Below are 16,981 nucleotides of genomic sequence, written 5' to 3'. Positions count from 1 at the left end.
TTCTGTATTACTTAGAATGTCTGAACTTCTCAATTTTTCACAGCTATTGGTTTGGACTCTTGTCCTGAACCACAGACCCCAAGCAATGGGATCAAAATTGGAGACAGATACATGGTTGGAGATGTGGTATCTTTCCAGTGTGACCAGGGTTACTCCCTTCAGGTGAGCCAAGTTTCCAGTTTCATATTGTGCCTTTTACATGGCTATGTTACTAATTATTGTTTCCACTTGAGACGCTTCCTGAAAGTACTACGGTTTCCATTGATAGGTTACTGTTTTCAACCACTGTTTTTGTTTGTTTGTTTGTTTGTTTGTTTTCTCCCGTGTGACTCTGCAGTCAATAGTCTCCACTTTATCTAGCTCTTTGAGAGCATAAGAGAGAAAACAATCATTACCTATTCATAGTATGTCCCTATTTTGGCAAATAAAAATAAAAATCTTAAAGGGAGAAAACATTCTATTTTTGTTATATAACAATGCATGATTAACTGGGGTTGTTGATACCTGGAGCAAAATAGTAAAAAGACAACTTACTTGCCTTTGTTTTTTCATTAACTAGTCTGGCCTGTAATATATGTTGATGGTTGTCAGATTCTAACCCACTGAAGTGAAGTTTAACAGCACTAATCATTTCAAATATACATTTTATATAATTCTGTGAAGACCTTAATACTGACAAAATATACATTATATTATGTATCATCAAAAAAAAAAAAAAGAAATTGATATACCTTTTTTGGACTAAAATTAATTTTATAAAGCTAAAGTTTGTATGTTGTATAATTGAAACTGTATCCGAGTTTCCCCTTCAATATAGAGTTCCTAGCCCGTCCCACAGCCTCCCAGCATTCCAAGGAATGTTCTGAAATGTTCTATGATTACAGCTGTGAAAATGACTATTGAAATCTAATTCTTATGTTGCTTGCTTGTAGCAGGTCATTCTTGGGAGAAACTGGTCATTTTTTTTGTCGGTTTGTTTCTTTGTTTTTTTCTGTTTTCATACTTAAATACAAATGTGTGCGCAGGCAAGCCACAGTACCTGCCTGAAATAAAGGAAATACAAAGAACGCTGGAACGTAAACCATGAAAATACACACAAAAAATCTCTTCCCTCCATAATGTTTTTCTGGCACATGCAGCATGACTTTGCCTCTTAAATTTAATTAATTAATTAATTTATTTATTTATTTATTTATAGCAAGGGGTAGATATGCCTACATGCACCAGTGGAGGCAGCATGTTTATTTTTCTTCTAGGACAGAAAATGAATGGTTCGCACATTAATAAATAAATTATTTACAATTACCATGGATGCTTTACAGATATTTGGTTCCATAAAATGCTACAGGCTATGAAAAACAACTTTTCTTTTCATATGAAGGTTGAACAAACAGGCTAAAAAGCTACTGATTGTTTTCTACTGGGTCATCTTAATGTGTACACTACATGGTTTTGCAAGATATCCCAAGTACAGTTTTCTCTTAAGAATTTTCATTTTCCTTTTCTGTTCCTGGGATGAATGTAGTGGCTCACTCTGGTGGATCTTGGAACTAACCGGTAACAGGTTGCCTGGAAATCATAATACCTAATTTGTTGTAAAGTGACAGTGTTGTAAAGAGTTTCCTTAAATAGCTCAGCTTTTCACTACTTAAGCTATTTCAGGGTTGAGCATAAAGACTCAATTTTGAATAGGTATTATGAATTTTAGATGTAAAGCTAGTAGTATATAATGTATATAGGTGGTTATCTTTTTCCATGTTTCACAAATGTTGCAAATAAATTCTATGTAAACATCACTTCAATGAGACCTTTAGTTTCTAGATACTTGGTTTATACTAAGCTGGTGTTATGAAATTTGTCTGGCGACCATTAGAAATAATATTAAGGAAATAAACATATTTTTTCTAGTAGGCTGTCTCATAGTTGCAGTCTTCTCTGAAGGTATGATACAAATCACAGGGTATACAATCTATATTTTATACCTTATTTTTTATATACTTATTTTTAATTATTTAAATATTGTTTTTGGGATACTAATGATGTATCATATATTGTATACTTTTTATCATATAAGTTAGCAATGTTGTGCCATTTTAGGGACATTCACATATCACCTGTATGCCTGGACCAGTAAGAAGATGGAATTACCCGATTCCAATATGTTTAGGTATGTTCATCACACATAAACTTTTTTAAACAAACCAGAATGAGAAATCCAGAGAACTCAGAAATAAGAGATATGTGTAGGGGAAGAAATAGGGAGAAGTGAAAGAACTGAATTAAAAGAGAAAAGATCAGATTAAGCTGAAGATTTTCAAAGTATACTGCACATATTATAGCAAAGCTTTTTTGAAATGTACAGTCAGAAGAAGAATGGCATATGTTCCAGTCAGAATCTTCTGTATTAGTGATGAGACCTCCAGAGACCCTTACGCACATACTTTATTTATGAATCATTTCCACAGTAGAGTGGTGAGTACTACAGAAAATACTAAAATAAAAATAGCATTACATTATCATCTCTGATGAATTCAACATAAGGCATGTCTGCCCTATTTAACAAGATGTATTATCTTTCAAATTAAGCTATATAGATGACTATATTAATACTATTGGAAGAAGCACTGGGAGCCTGCCAGAAGCCTAAATGAAATATCTGAAATGAATTAAAATATGTTCTGTTTAGATGATGAATAAATATGAGTAATGAAAAACTGTTCTTGCATTCTTTTTCACTGAATATAAATGGCTTTTTGTTTGGGTTCCCTAATAATAAAAGTTATCTCTATTTGTAATGACTAATGTACAGATAGCAAGATCCTGCGGATCTCATTAAAAATTTATATTTGCTTTTCTTCAGAACAGATTATTTATCCTCTTGACCTGTCCCACATAATCTTGTTCTTAATCCTTTGAGGTGTTATACAGTTCCTATGAGATACTGGGTTCCCACAGTTTAGTGGTTGGTGACAGCTGGTGATGTTATAATCACCAAGATTCATATATTAATCATTAATATTCACAAAGATTCAGATATTAATAATAATTTGGGGAAGTTAGTCTTCAGTTTTCATTTTTTAACATTAACATATATCTAGGAAGTCTGATACAAGAGTTGTGCTACTGTATGGAAAATTCTGAAGAAAAAGATCAATTCTCTTTAATGATAATTTGTTTTCTATTATTTTTCCTTTTTTGCAAATAATAATTTCTAATTGTGTTTCAAAGGATGTAGCAACTGTTAATTGGACAAAACTGTTACTTAAAAATAATTGTATTTAACATAATTAATCTCTTAAAAAAGCTTACATTGAACTGTAAGTTACATTACTTACTGATGTCATGAAAAAATATAAAATTAAGCCCTAAAATGGGTTTAGTTGAATTTCTAGAAATATTTAATAGAAATATTTAATAGAAATATTTAATGCATTAACATTTCCAAAGTATTAATTTTATCTCATTTCTAGAACAGCAGGGTTTAAACAGAGTTTTTGAAAGGTCTCTTGAAAAATAAAAATTTTAAAATACATTTTTTCTCTTACCCAGATGCATACAAACCAAAGCAGAATTGTGTTTATGTGGCTGATGTGTGCCACTTGCATGTTCACAAAGGTGGTTCACACAGACAGTGCATCCTCTTTGAGGTGCATTTGTTGCCTAAATTTAAACCTAGCCAATTCAGAGTAGAAAAATATTTTTAAGGTACCCACTTGTAAATTACTTTGTTACATATATTTAATGATAAAAGTATGTTTATTTATTTATTTTTTTAAATATAAACCTTGATATTACTATATTATTTACCTTGAAAAGATCCTTAATATTCTGGAATAATTGTTAGCTCATTCTACTCTTCTGAGAAATGTCTGGTTTTTTTTGCAGCACAATGTGGTGGTGCCATGTCAGACTTCAGTGGGGTGATCCTTAGTCCTGGGTTTCCTGGTAACTATCCTAGCAGTTTGGATTGCACATGGACAATAAAACTGCCGATTGGTTTTGGTACGTGTCCTTTCATGGATAAAAATTGTTTTGTTTTGTTTTATGAATTCAAAAAAATGATTCAAAAAAATGACATATTTTAAAATATTCTGAATATTTATCCTGGTAAGAAAGGATTTTGGATTCATTTAAACAAGTAATCAGACCCTGAAAAGAAAGATTTAAAATAAAAAAGCAAAAATTTATTTGCCTTTCATTTAAAATATACTGCAATTTTATGATTAAAATAAAATTGCTTAATAAGAATAAAGCACAATTTTCTAACTAAAAAGGGTTGGTTTCTCTTTGCGAGACCATAAACCCAACAAAAATATCAGTTAAGAAGAGGTAAAAGCTACATTTGAGTTCATTATTTAATCATTAATCTTTTTTTTGCATGTCCAGACTGAATATTGCAGCAGCATAGAAAATGTTCTTGGAAGGGACCGCTAGAGACCTCCCACTTAAAGTGAAATCATTGGTAATGTTAGATCAAGTCTTCTATGACTGGCAGAACCTTCTCAGCAGGGCTGCTGCTCTCCCAGTCAGTTCCCAGCCTGCACAAACAGATAAAGCTCTTCCACCACAGATCACAGATGCAGAAATTTGCACTTCTTATGCAAACTTTTAAGGATTGTAATGACTTTTGACACAATCTTCAAGGGTGTCATTTTTAATAATTTTTATTTTAATTATTTTTATTTTTTTATTTTAGGTTTCTCAGGATAAAAATAAACAAACAAACAACAAAGCAACGCAGAAGCTCTGTTATATGGTTTAGCAACTACATTTCCTTGTTTAGTATCCTCCACAAATTTGTTGTGGATGCATTCTCATTATCTAGGTCTCTTGTGAAGATATTTCATAGTATAAGCTCCCATATCAACACATAGAACATTGTGATTGTTACTGGCTACCAACTGGATATTGAACAACTGATTACTAGAGCCTCAAAGTTCAGTTAATTGTAACCCACGTACTGTCTATTCATCAAGCTGATATATCTTCTGCTTGTAGATGAGAATGCTATAGAAGACAAAATCCAAACCCACAGAAGAATGAAAGTATATTATATCCACTTTTCTCCCTTTGTCAATATAGCCAGTAAATTACAGAAGGAAATCAGTACTCATCAAGTGTAATTTTCTCTTTTTAAATCCAGGTTGACTGGTTCTGTGTACATTTTTATCCTTTATGTGTTTGGAAATTACTTCCAATTAGACAAGTTCCATAACCTTTATGTGGGTTGCAGTGAACCTGCAGTTGCCATCGCCTAGGTCTTTTTTTGTGCCTTAAATATATATGTATCTTTTGCCTTTTTATGGTCACCATTGACTTCTCTCATTCACCATGATTTTGCACGGAGAATACCATCATTTCAATTACATTGGCCAACTCACTGAACACCTTTGAATGGATCCTATATCACAGAATCATGGAATGGCCGAGGTTGGAAGGGACCTCTGGAGATCATCTAGTCCACCCAAGTCCTGCCAAGCAGGATTACCTAGAGCACGTTGTGCAGGATGCCATCCAGGCAGGTTTTGAATATCTCCAGAGAAGGAGACTCCACAACCTCTCTGGGCAACCTGTTCCATTGCTCTGTCACCCTCACAGTGAAGAAGTGCCCCCTCAGATTCAGATGGAATTTCCTGTGCTTCAGTTTGTGCCTGTTGCCTCTCGTCCTCTCACTGGCCACAAGTGAAAAGAGACTGGCTCCATCCTCTTGACACCTTCCTTCAGATATTTATATACATTAATGAGGTCTCCCCTCAGTCTTCTCTTTTCCAGGCTAAACAGACCCAGCTCTCTCAGCCTGTCCTCGTACGACAGGTGCTCCAGTCCTCTAATCATCTTAGTAGCCCTCCTTTGGACTCGCTCCAGTAGTTCTACGTCCCTCTTGTACTGGGGAGCCCAGAACTAAACACAATACTCCAGGTGTGGCCTCACCAGAGCTGACTAGATGGGGAGGATCACCTCCCTTGACCTGCTGGCAACGCTCTTCCGAATGCAGCCCCAGATACTGTTGGCCTTCCTGGCCAGAAGGGCACATTGCTGGCTCATGGTCAGCCCAATGTTCACCAGGACTCCCAGGTCTCTCTCTGCAGAGCTGCTCTCCAGCAGCTCGCCCCCCAGCCTGTACTGGTGCTGGGGGTTATTCCTCCTGAGGTGCAGGACCCTGCATTTGCCCTTGTTGAACTTCATGAGGTTCCTTATGACCCAACCCTCCAGCCTGTTGAGGTCCCTCCAAATGGCAGCACAGCCCTCTGGGGTGTCAGCCACTCCTCCGAGCTTTGTGTCGTTAGCAAACTTGCTGAGGGTGCATCCTGTTCCATTTTCCAGGTCACTGATGAATAAGTTGAACAAGATGGGACCCAGCACCTGGGGAACACCGCTAGCTACCAGCCTCCAACTAGACTCTGCACCACTAAGCACTACCCTCTGAGCTCTGCCATCCACCCAATTATCAATCCACTTACACTGTCCACTCATCTAGGCTGCAATAAATCTACTATGGCAAAATTTTGATTCAAAGCTGGCCAATACCTTTGTCCCTTCTAATTTTTTACACTTCTGGCAGTTTTATAGGGTCACATGCACTTCTTGGAGTTCTTTATATGTCGGTTGAATTGCATTCTTTTTTTTTTTTTTTTTTTTTTCCAGATCTGCCTGTTTTCAATTTGATAATTACCATCTTCTGTCATATTGTTTATTTAATAATACAGAATTTCTGGGTCTACTTCAGTAAGTGTATTTGTTATCCCAAATAGTTTTCCCTTCTACATCTGCTCAGATTATTCTTCCGTTCTTTTTAAATCACTTGTGTGATCTTTTTAATTTTAAGACCTGTAAGCATGGTTCACTCATGATTTACAAGAAAGCCATTCATTCTGCATGGGTTGTTTAAACAGAATATTAAACCTCCAGTAACACTGACTGAACAGAATCTATCCTTGTGGGAAACACATTATCTTGGGATAAGAATTTCCAGATACAACCCTATTAGTATGTGTGTATTTTGTTCAAAAGTCACAAGATTCAAGTGAATTGTTGATTTTTTGTATTAGCATTTTATTCAAATAGCATTGGCACATTAATTCTGCCATTACCTGACTCGAGAGCTTGACCTTATAGTGTCTAGTGTTTCTTTATGAGTCATAATGCTGTCTAGAATCTTCAGGTCCCGTGAAGATCTCTGCTTGTTGAATTATTGAAAATAAAATAAATAAAATAAAATAAAATAAATAATAGCAGTAGTAGATTTATCATCCTAAATCAAAGCAACAGAGAAAGCTATTCATGAGCTATAAGGGAACAGGATTATTTTCCAGAGATTTTCAAAGACATTTTCTATAATAAAGAAGAAATAATAAAATTCTGGAATATTGACTGATTCCATTTCAAATTCCATAAGGTGTTACATTCAAATGCATATGAAACCTGCTGTCTTTTTATCCCAGATATATTCCCTTCTACCTCTTGCCTTAGTTTATTGCTATCCTACTTCTTTTGCAGTCCTGACTCCTTCCTTCAATCCTTTTGTTTGCTTGCATTCTCCAGATTAATGCTTCCATTTCACACCCCACATCCAACAATTCCAATATGACTCTTCAAACTCCCATTTAGACTCTACATTGCTGACATACTATTTAATTTCACTGCCACTAGGAAGGAAATTTAACTATTCAAGTTTTGCCTTAGCTGAAAAAAATCAGTTTAGCTCCACCAAAAACAGTTTTTCTACACTGCATTTTAATCACTGTATTTATTTTATACATTTATTTAACACTCACTGTTTTCCAGTTCATGCACAGGAAATCTGAAAGCTCCCTTTACTAGAAGAAAACTAAAAGTGCAAAGATTGAAATGGGCTTGACGTTTTCAACATTTCTATATGTTAAATAGGAGGTGAATAAAACTGAATTTAAAATTTAAGTTGTTACATTTCATTGTAATCAATGGATTTCATTGTAATCATCATAGGAACTTTCTATAGGATTTCACTTGTTTAAATGTTTCTAATGAGAGGTCTTCAAAGTTAGAAGTCATGGATCATAAGTTTTTCCCTTTTCCCCTTCATGTTAACCAATATTGTAATCTAAACCAATGTCTCTGTGCTGACAGTCTTAGAGCTAACAATCTTAGAGCTGGTTTTATATCAAAGTGAGTTTAAAAAAAAAAAAAAAAAGAGAGAGAGAGAGACAGTAAGATAGCATGAGTTAGCAGTTATTAAGCAATGGCAACTTAAACTTAGCACAAGTTTTGGATACGAACTGAATTCTCTGTGTAGGAAAGGAAGTGTATAGGGTTTTGGAAGGCTGGCAAAATCTGTTGGTACGCTGGACATTTTGTCTGTAAGGACACTGTGAGAAACAGTATCAACAATGTTTGCTGAAATCCGAAAAGATCACATCAACTGGCTTCCCTTGGTCAACTAGGTGGGTAATCTCATCAAAAAGGAAATTAAGGTAGTTAAACAGGACTTTCCCCTCTTAAATCCATGTTGCCTGTGACCAATGACTGTGTTCTTTCAGGTGTTCTTCATTAATAAATACCTGAACATCCCCAAAATAGCATACAGTTATAAATAACTTACAGTTCAATGACTTAGATAAGGTTTGTATTGCCTTGTTAACATTTCAGGATTAGTAATGTATGAGAAGAAAGAATGTTTCACACCGAGACCCTGGGAGCATATAACGCATTTCCATTGGTTATATTATTTTCTGATATTATCAGTGTAAAATTTACATACTTTATTGCCCCCCCCTAGTATTGATATCAATGGCTTTTATTTGCTGACAATGTTTTTCAGGTGTCCATCTGCAATTTGTGAATTTCTCAACTGAGACCATACATGATTACTTAGAAGTTAGGAGTGGATCTACAGAAACTAGCACTGTTATTGGGAGACTAAGTGGCCCTCAGCTACCAGCTTCTCTGTTCAGCACAACTCATGAAACTACCTTATACTTTCACAGTGATTATTCACAGAACAAACAAGGATTTCATATTGTGTATCAAGGTGAGAGTTTCATATTCTTATATGAAAACAAGGTGGTTGTTGAAGACTATTTCTTGTCTTGCCATTCCTAAAAGATAAATACGAAATAAAAGATTTTTTTGTTTCAAACTCATTACACATTGTGATCAATCCAGAGAATTACAATTAAAAAAAAAAAAAAGCATGTTCTCTTAAAAAAAAAAGTTAAAATGTAGGCAGACAGATAATTTTTTTTATGTTTGAATTTGGTTGGCATATTAATTTACATTGCATGGGCTTATAAAATAAGCATCTCCATTGTTTGATCTTTATAATCATATGGGAATCTCAATTATATGTCTTGCGTTCGAGAAAGGAAAGTTCTAAATATTGTTTTAGAGCACTTGATCCATATAGGCTGGTTTAGAGTAATGCTAACCTAGAAATCTCCAATTCCATTTTGTTTCCTAGTTGGTAATTTCCCTGGAAGGTTCTTGTTCTCTTGTACTCAAATAGGCCATGCTGAGCTGGTGAAGACTGAAAGTTCATAATTGCATATGCATTTTAAAAGAAATCAGATCACTGTTCACAGAAAAAATGTCAAATGTTTATTTTAAACTATACCTGTTTCATGATGTGAATAATTTCAAAGGATGATTTCAAGAGATTTTACTTTATAGCATTCCCTTATTTCTCCTTCAAGAATAACAAACCCAAATTGACTTGAACTCTATGTAACATTCTGGAATTGAGCTACTGCAAAAAGTATTAGCTTTTAAAGCAAAAATCAATTTGTGACCTAAACTGCTTGGTATGATTTTCTTCACTTGAATATGTAATATGATATAATTTGTAGCCACAAGGGAACTCTAAAATCTACCACTAAGAAGGACAGTAATATTAAATGTGTGTACTGTTACTGCTAGTAACAGTAATCATTTTGGAGATGCTGTTACTTGTGAGCAAAGAATTCCAATAAAGTTATTCTCAGTTTTTAACCACACAAGAGAAAATTGTTTATATCAAACATATACAATCTGAAACATTCTGATTTCACAGATTTTACATAGCATATATGTTCCCAGTTCTATAATAAGAAGTCAATGTTTCAAATCCTGGAAAAGATCACTAAGATGTGTGAAAGAGGCTTATTTTCAAATCTTGAAAATCTTTGATGTTCATAATTCATTATAAAGACTTTAAATTCTTCTGAGAAAACCCAGAAAAATTACAGACAGATTGATCTTTTCTCTTCCTTTAACATAAGAATGTATAAACAAAAAAAGCATATTGTATTGAGCGCACCAGTTCTCCAGCTGGTTTCCTGCTTGTGATGTTGTTAAATATATATATATATATATATGTATATGTATATGTATATTATTATCAGCTATCTTCTGGAAGACATTTTTCAAATATCTTGCTTTTTTTTTTTTTTCTCTTTATTTTCTATTTAAATTTGACCTTGTATGTTTTTACACTTTGTGAAAAGAATCATAGAGTGGGTCACATTGGAAGGGACCTTAAAGATCATCTAGTTCCAACCCCCCTGCCATAGGCAGGGATGCCACCCAATAGATCAGGTTGGCCAAGGCTCCATCCAGCCTGGCCTAGAACACCTCCAGGGATGAGGCATCCACAACTTCTCTGGGCAACCTGTGCCAGTGCCTCACTACCCATCCAATGAAGAATTTTCTCCTAATGTCTAGTCTAAATCTTTCTCTTTTAGTTTAAAATCATTCCCTCTTGCCCTATCATTAACTAGCCTAATAAAGAGTCCTTCTGCATCTTTTTTGTAAGACCCCTTTAAGTATTGAAATGTCTTAATGAAGTCTCCCTGGAGTCTTCTCTTCTCCATGAGTTCATCTTCATTGGTGAGCACCAGGTCCAGTAACACTTCTCCTCTGGTTGGTTTGTCTAATACCTGGACGAGGAAGTTGTCTTCAATGCACTCCAGGAGTCTCCTGGATTGCTTACTGCCTGCCACATAGCTTTCCCAGCAAACATCTGTGTGGTTGAAATCCCCCAGGAGGATGAGAGCCTGTGAGTGTGATGCTTCTTGTAGCCCTCCGTTCCAGTGTTCCAGCTGTGTAATTCATACCACCGTGTTTCTGTGATAGCAATTAGATCATAGTTTTCTAAATGCACTGTGGCTTACAACTCCTCCGGCTTGTTTCCCGTGCTGTGTGTATTGGTGTAGAGGCACTTCAGTTGGGCTGTGGGCTGTGCCATCTTTTTAGAGGAGTCCTTCCTAATTCATATGGGATGATTCACAGCTGTTTCCCTGCTGTTTAAAGTACTGGCGTTCAGGGGTTCATTTGAGTCACTTACAGGTGCATCCCCTTCCCCCACCAAATCTAGTTTAAAGCCCTGCTACTGAGTCCATCCAGCTTGCTGCCCAAAACACTTGCCCCAGTGGTCAGGTGCATCCCATCCTATGTCAGCATGCCTGGTCTTTCAAAAGTGCACCTGAAAACATAGAACCCAAAACCCTGATCATGCCACCAGCTATGCAGCCAATCATTCACCTGACCTGTATGCTGCCTCCTCCACAGGTCTCAGTCTTTGACTGAGAGGATTGAGGAGAACACTACTTGTGTTCCTGATCCCTTCAACATCTTTTCCAAGGGATATAAAGTTCCTTTTGATGTTTCTGAGTCTCCTTGTCACAGCCTTCACATAGGAAGTTCTTCCTATGTGAAAGACCAGGAACGGGTGATAGTTCTCTGGCTTGACCAAGCTTGGTAGCCTCTTTGTGATGTCACAAATACAGGCCCCACGTAGGCAGCAAACCTCTCTCTCTCGATTGTCTAGGTGCCTCAGTGCCTCTCAGAGAGGAATCTCCAATTACCAACACCCTCCGTGCTTTTTTTTTTTCTTTTTTTTTTCTTTTTTTTTCTTTTTTTTTTGTGTAAGTAACTGGTTCTTAGACAAGTGGTATGCTGATCTACCTTTTTACAGTTGCCCTTTCCTGGGTTTTGACCATGGCCATTGTTGTTGCTGGCACACTTTTCTTATTTTTTGAGTCCCAGTTGCACGAGGGCCCTTCAGGGGCAAGAGGAAGATTCCTCACTCTGCTTTGAGCAGAGACAAGGGTCCAGCCATCCTTGTCTTGTGAGTCCATCAATTCCACTGGTTTCAGGTTGGAAACTATTTCGCCACCCCCTTGCAAGGATTTAAGGCAGGGGTGTTGCTCAGCCTGCGCCACTGCATGATATCGTGCATCAATCTCTTGCTTGGATTCCTGAATGCATTGCAGCCTGCCGAGCTCCTCTCTCAACCTGGCAACTTGCTCAGAGAGTGTGTCTATCCATTCAAACTTGCACCCACGACACCCAGCTCTGCCTTCAGGCCCTAGGGGCACTCCCAGATATTGGAGGTCCCTGCAACGGGTGGTCTGGGTGACTCTTTCAGTCCTTGGGAGGTCTGTCTGGGTGGAGGTGTCTACTAGGGGGTCGTGGCCCCTCTGTCTGGGTTTCAGTCTCAGCCTAGCAGGTGCGGTGGGTAGACACCATTTTTGCCTCACTGGAAGCTGTGAAAAGGCAGAATTTCATTATAGAAATGCAGACCTTTTCCCTATTGTAAGTTCTTTAACTTTCCTACTGAATCATATGGGCATTCTTCTGAACCACTACACTTGTTGTTTCATTGTTGTTGTTTGTTTGTTTGTTTTATTTTGAATTGTAGAACATGTTTTACCAGTTCTTCTAAAGCAATAACAATTAGAAGAGTCTTATCTGAATTACCTCCTTTTGGACATTTCCTTTCTGGAAAATTGGATATCCCTCTGCTTGGTTATTTGATATTCAAACTGCATTATGACTGCTGTTATGGACCATCTCTCCCATGAATACTGCTCAAACTAAGGCTTGAGTACCAAGTTGGTTCAAATCTTTAAAAAAATATCTTTTCTTGTGGACTCTCAAACTGCTTGTTCTAGGGAAAATTATTTCTTGCATTCAAAATTGTATTCTTTGGGTCATTACAGTTGTGTATTGATCCAATTCATTCATGTATATTTGAATATTCCGTTACTGCTATCTGTCATTTGCGGCTTTTCTAATCTTACGTAAAATTTCCTGTTCACTGTCACTTTTGTGTGTATAAGTTTTGTAGAAGCAATTCAGCACTATATTTATGTTTATGGTGTTTTATTTCCACCTATGAGGGTTCTGTAGGGCTTTCTTTCTTTCTTTCTTTCTTTCTTTCTTTCTTTCTTTCTTTCTTCTTTCTTTCTTTCTTTCTTTCTTTCTTTCTTTCTTTCTTTCTTCTTTTTCTTTCTTTTTCTTTTCTTTCTTTCTTCTTTTTCTTTCTTTCTTTCTTTCTTTCTCTTTCCTTTCTCTTCCCTTTTCTTTTCTTTTTTCTTTTCTTTTCTTTTCTCTTTTCTTTTCTTTTCTTTTCTTTTCTTTTCTTTTCTTTTCTTTTCTTTTCTTTTCTTTCTTTCTCTTTCTCTTTTTCTTTCTTCCTTTATTTCTCTTTCTTTCTTTTTCTTTCTTTCTTTCTTTCTTTCTTTCTCTTTTTCTTTCTTTCTTTTTCTTTCTTTCTTTCTTTCTTTCTTTCTTTCTCTTTCCTTTGTCTTTCCTTTCTCTTTTCTTTTCCTTTCTTTTTCTTTTCTTTTCTTTTCTTTTCTTTTCTTTTCTTTTCTTTTCTTTTCTTTTCTTTTCTTTTCTTTTTCTTTCTCTCTCTCTCTCTCTCTTTCTCTCTTTCTTCCTGATAATATTTTTCTGCTATTAGGCACTTACAATTCTTAAACAACAGTGCCACTCTCCCACCTGAAAGAAAGCTTCTTCTTCTCAGTGTTGGGAAGGTGGTCACCTGGCAACGTTGCATCTTGCTGCTCTATGCAATGCTTTTCACATCAAAGTACTTGGTTTGTTTAAGCATTCTAGCTTGCACATCTAGTTAGTGCTTTAGGCTTCTATATTGGTGTGACAGTACTTCTCATTTTGGCCTTCATTCTGTTCCTTAATACTGTATGCATCAACGATGTGGAGTATAAACTACCTGATTTCCCTTTCCTATTTATTGCAATTCTGCTGTTCACCTTTCTTCTGCTCTTTTTAGAGGTGCATTGACTGTTAGCCTCATTCCTCATGCCTCCAATGGCATCTGTGGTGGTTTTACTCCACCACAACCTCTCTCTCACTCAAAGGAAAGGAGGAGAAAATAAGATGCAAAGGGCTCAAGGGTTGAGATAAGGACAGGGAGATCACTCAACAATTATTGTGACAGGCAAAACAGACTCAGCATAGGGAGATTATTTGTCAAACTTATTACCTGTTACTAACAAGCTAGAGCAGTGAGAAACAAATAATGAACTAAAAACTGCTTCCCCCCATCCATCCTCATCTACCTCCTCCCCCTGAGCGGTGCAGGGGAATGGGGAATGGGAGCTGAGGTCAGTCCCTGATGCTTTGTCTCCACCGCTCCTTCACTCTCTGCTCCTGCTCCACACGGGGGTCCCGCCCACGGGATGCCGTCCTTCCAGAACTGATCCTGTGGGGGCTTCCCACAGGCAGCAGCTCTTCAAGAACTGCCCCAGTATGGATCTGTAACATTGGTTCCATCTGTCAGGAGCAACAGCTCCTGCCAGGTCACCTGCTCCTGTGTGGACTCCTCTCCACAGACTACAACTCCAGCCCGGAGTCTGCTCTGGTGGGGGTTCTCTACAGGCTGCAGCCTCCTTCAAGTCAGATCCACCTGCTCCACTGGGGGCTCCTCCATGGGCTGCAGCACGGAGATCTGCTCCACTTTGGGACACATGGGCTGCAGGGGGACAGCCTGCTCCACCAGGGACCTCTCCACAGGCTGCAGGGGAACTTCTGCTGTGTGCCTGGAGCACCTCCTGCCCTCCTGCTGCACTGACCTTGGTGTCTACAAGGCTGTTTCTCAATCCTCACTCTGCCAGCTGTTGCTGTGCATCAGTTGTACTTTTTTTTGCTTTTCTTAAATCTGCTCTCCCAGAGGCACAAGCAACGTCACTTATTAGCTTGGCTCTGGGCAGCAGCAGGTCCCTTTTGGAGCCGGCTGAAACTGGCCCTTATATAACATGGGGCACCTTCTGGATTCTTCTCACAGAAGTCACCCCTGCAGCTTCCCGCTACGAAAACCTTGCCACGTAAACCCACTGCAGCATCACATCCGTCTTCTATACCTGTTAGCTTTTCCCATACTTCTAGTTTAAAGATTCTTCTGCCACCTTCTTAATTTTCATTTTCAGCAAATTAGATCCATTTTGAATATGGCGTACTTAAAGGTACACTTTGAAAGCATTTTTTTTTTTGCCAGTGGCCTATGTGTTTGGAGATCTAAGTGGTGAAGACACAAAGTCTATTTTTTTTTCCTACTCTCTTCTTTTCTAGTGCATTACTCCTGTACTTAGTAAAATCAAAAGATAATGTGGCTTGTCTCATTTTTGCCTTCACAGGCATTTTTTTTCTTTCCATTCCAAAAAACCTGTACAGTAGGTTGCTGGTTTTTGTTGTTGTTTATATTCTCAACGTTTTAAAGAACAGAAGATCATTTAAACTTTTTTTGTATGAGTATGTTTTCCATCTGAGGTCGGGAATTGTAAATAAATTTTTATGTGTATTTCCAGAATTGCTGTGGGAACGTTTCACTGTGCTTCTGTTGGTTTAAAACCAATGATTTTAATTGTCACTCTGATGGAATCTAAGATATATTGGATGCCCACGATTTTTTAATTTTATTCTAGTGAAAAGCTTTTAAGCTTTTTTTTTTTCTTTATTTTTTGAAAGTCTAAAGTGAGCACAATTAATATTTCATTTGCTTTCCCCACATTATTTTTTATTTATTTCAGCATATCAACTGCAAAGCTGTCCTGACCCTCGACCATTCCGGAACGGTTTTGTTATTGGGACAGATTTTACTGTGGGACAAACTATTTCATTTGAGTGTTTTCCTGGCTACACATTAATTGGAAATTCTGCTCTGACTTGTCTTCACGGTGTTAGCCGTAACTGGAATCACCCTCTCCCCAGATGTGAAGGTATGACCTGAATAGGCTAAGAACCTTTCATTATTTGTAACTCCTCCTAAGGACTGATAACTGAAATTGTTTCAGCTTTTAGAGACCTGTATTTTTATATTGTAGTCTCTACAGTGGAATTATTCAATTCACTATGTGATTTTATTATTATTATTATTATTATTATTATTACTAATGCTGAAGAGGTGAAATGTTTTATGAAAGCATGAAATCTCTGAAAAAATATCTGATAAAATAAGTTTATTTTCAGCTGGTTAGGCTGTAGGTCATGAATGTGGAGACCTGTGCTTCTTTTTTAACTAGCTGATGTAAAAGCTCTGCACCAAATCAAGTGAAAATGGAGTAACAAATTGAATTTCCCAACTTTGGCTACTTATATTCTGTCTTGTAAGTTGGATAGAAATGTCAAAGAAGTTATGAAGTGCAGAAGTGCGGTTGTCTTCCAGTCAGTGCTTTTTGAAATCCTTTCTACATATATTTATTGTGAATGGTGTTTGTTGTTGTTGTTGTTGTTGTTCTTGTGGTTGTTTTTTGTTTTTTTTTTTTTTGTATTACACTTTTTAACTTCTTACATTTTCCTTTTGCGTTGATATCTTTGCAATAGGTAAGCAGGTTCAAAGAACTGTTACTTGCACATAGCTGAAATTTTAAGGAGATAGAATGAGTGTATATGTAAATTATGATTTTGTAGAGGTGTATTTAATTCCTGGCTATGGTGGAAGGAGCCTATACCTAAGGCCCTGCAGTGGGACCTGGACAGTATGGGTTGATGGGCCAATGGGTTCAACATGGCTAAGTGCTGGGTTGTGCGCTTTGGCCACAACAACCCCATGCAACAATACCGGCTTGGGGCAGAGTGGCTTGCAAGCTGTGCAGAGGAAAAGGACCTGGGAATGCTGATTGATGCTTGCCTAAACATGAGCCGCCTATGTGCCCATGTGGCCAAGGCCAATGTATCAGGAATGGTGTAGCCAGCAGGACCCCAGGGAAGTGATTGTTCCTATGTA

General features: G+C 37.2%; 1 protein-coding gene across 3 annotated transcripts in view; it reads left to right on the top strand.

The window, feature by feature from the left end:
* Positions 1–16,981, top strand: part of CSMD3 (CUB and Sushi multiple domains 3) — a 710,218-nt gene that overhangs the window by 597,919 nt on the left and 95,318 nt on the right. For all 3 annotated transcript variants that reach the window (XM_035546237.1, XM_035546236.1, XM_035546235.1), the window contains 5 exons: positions 44–162; positions 2,098–2,167; positions 3,886–4,002; positions 8,798–9,007; positions 15,786–15,974. In XM_035546237.1, the coding sequence (XP_035402130.1) occupies positions 44–162; positions 2,098–2,167; positions 3,886–4,002; positions 8,798–9,007; positions 15,786–15,974 (705 nt within the window). The remainder of the gene's footprint in view (positions 1–43; positions 163–2,097; positions 2,168–3,885; positions 4,003–8,797; positions 9,008–15,785; positions 15,975–16,981) is intronic.

The sequence above is a fragment of the Cygnus atratus genome, chromosome 2 (assembly GCF_013377495.2).
Source record: "Cygnus atratus isolate AKBS03 ecotype Queensland, Australia chromosome 2, CAtr_DNAZoo_HiC_assembly, whole genome shotgun sequence".
NCBI lineage: Eukaryota > Metazoa > Chordata > Aves > Anseriformes > Anatidae > Cygnus > Cygnus atratus.
The sequence above is the reverse complement of the archived record's forward strand: the minus strand, read 5'-3'. Positions and strand labels throughout refer to the sequence as shown.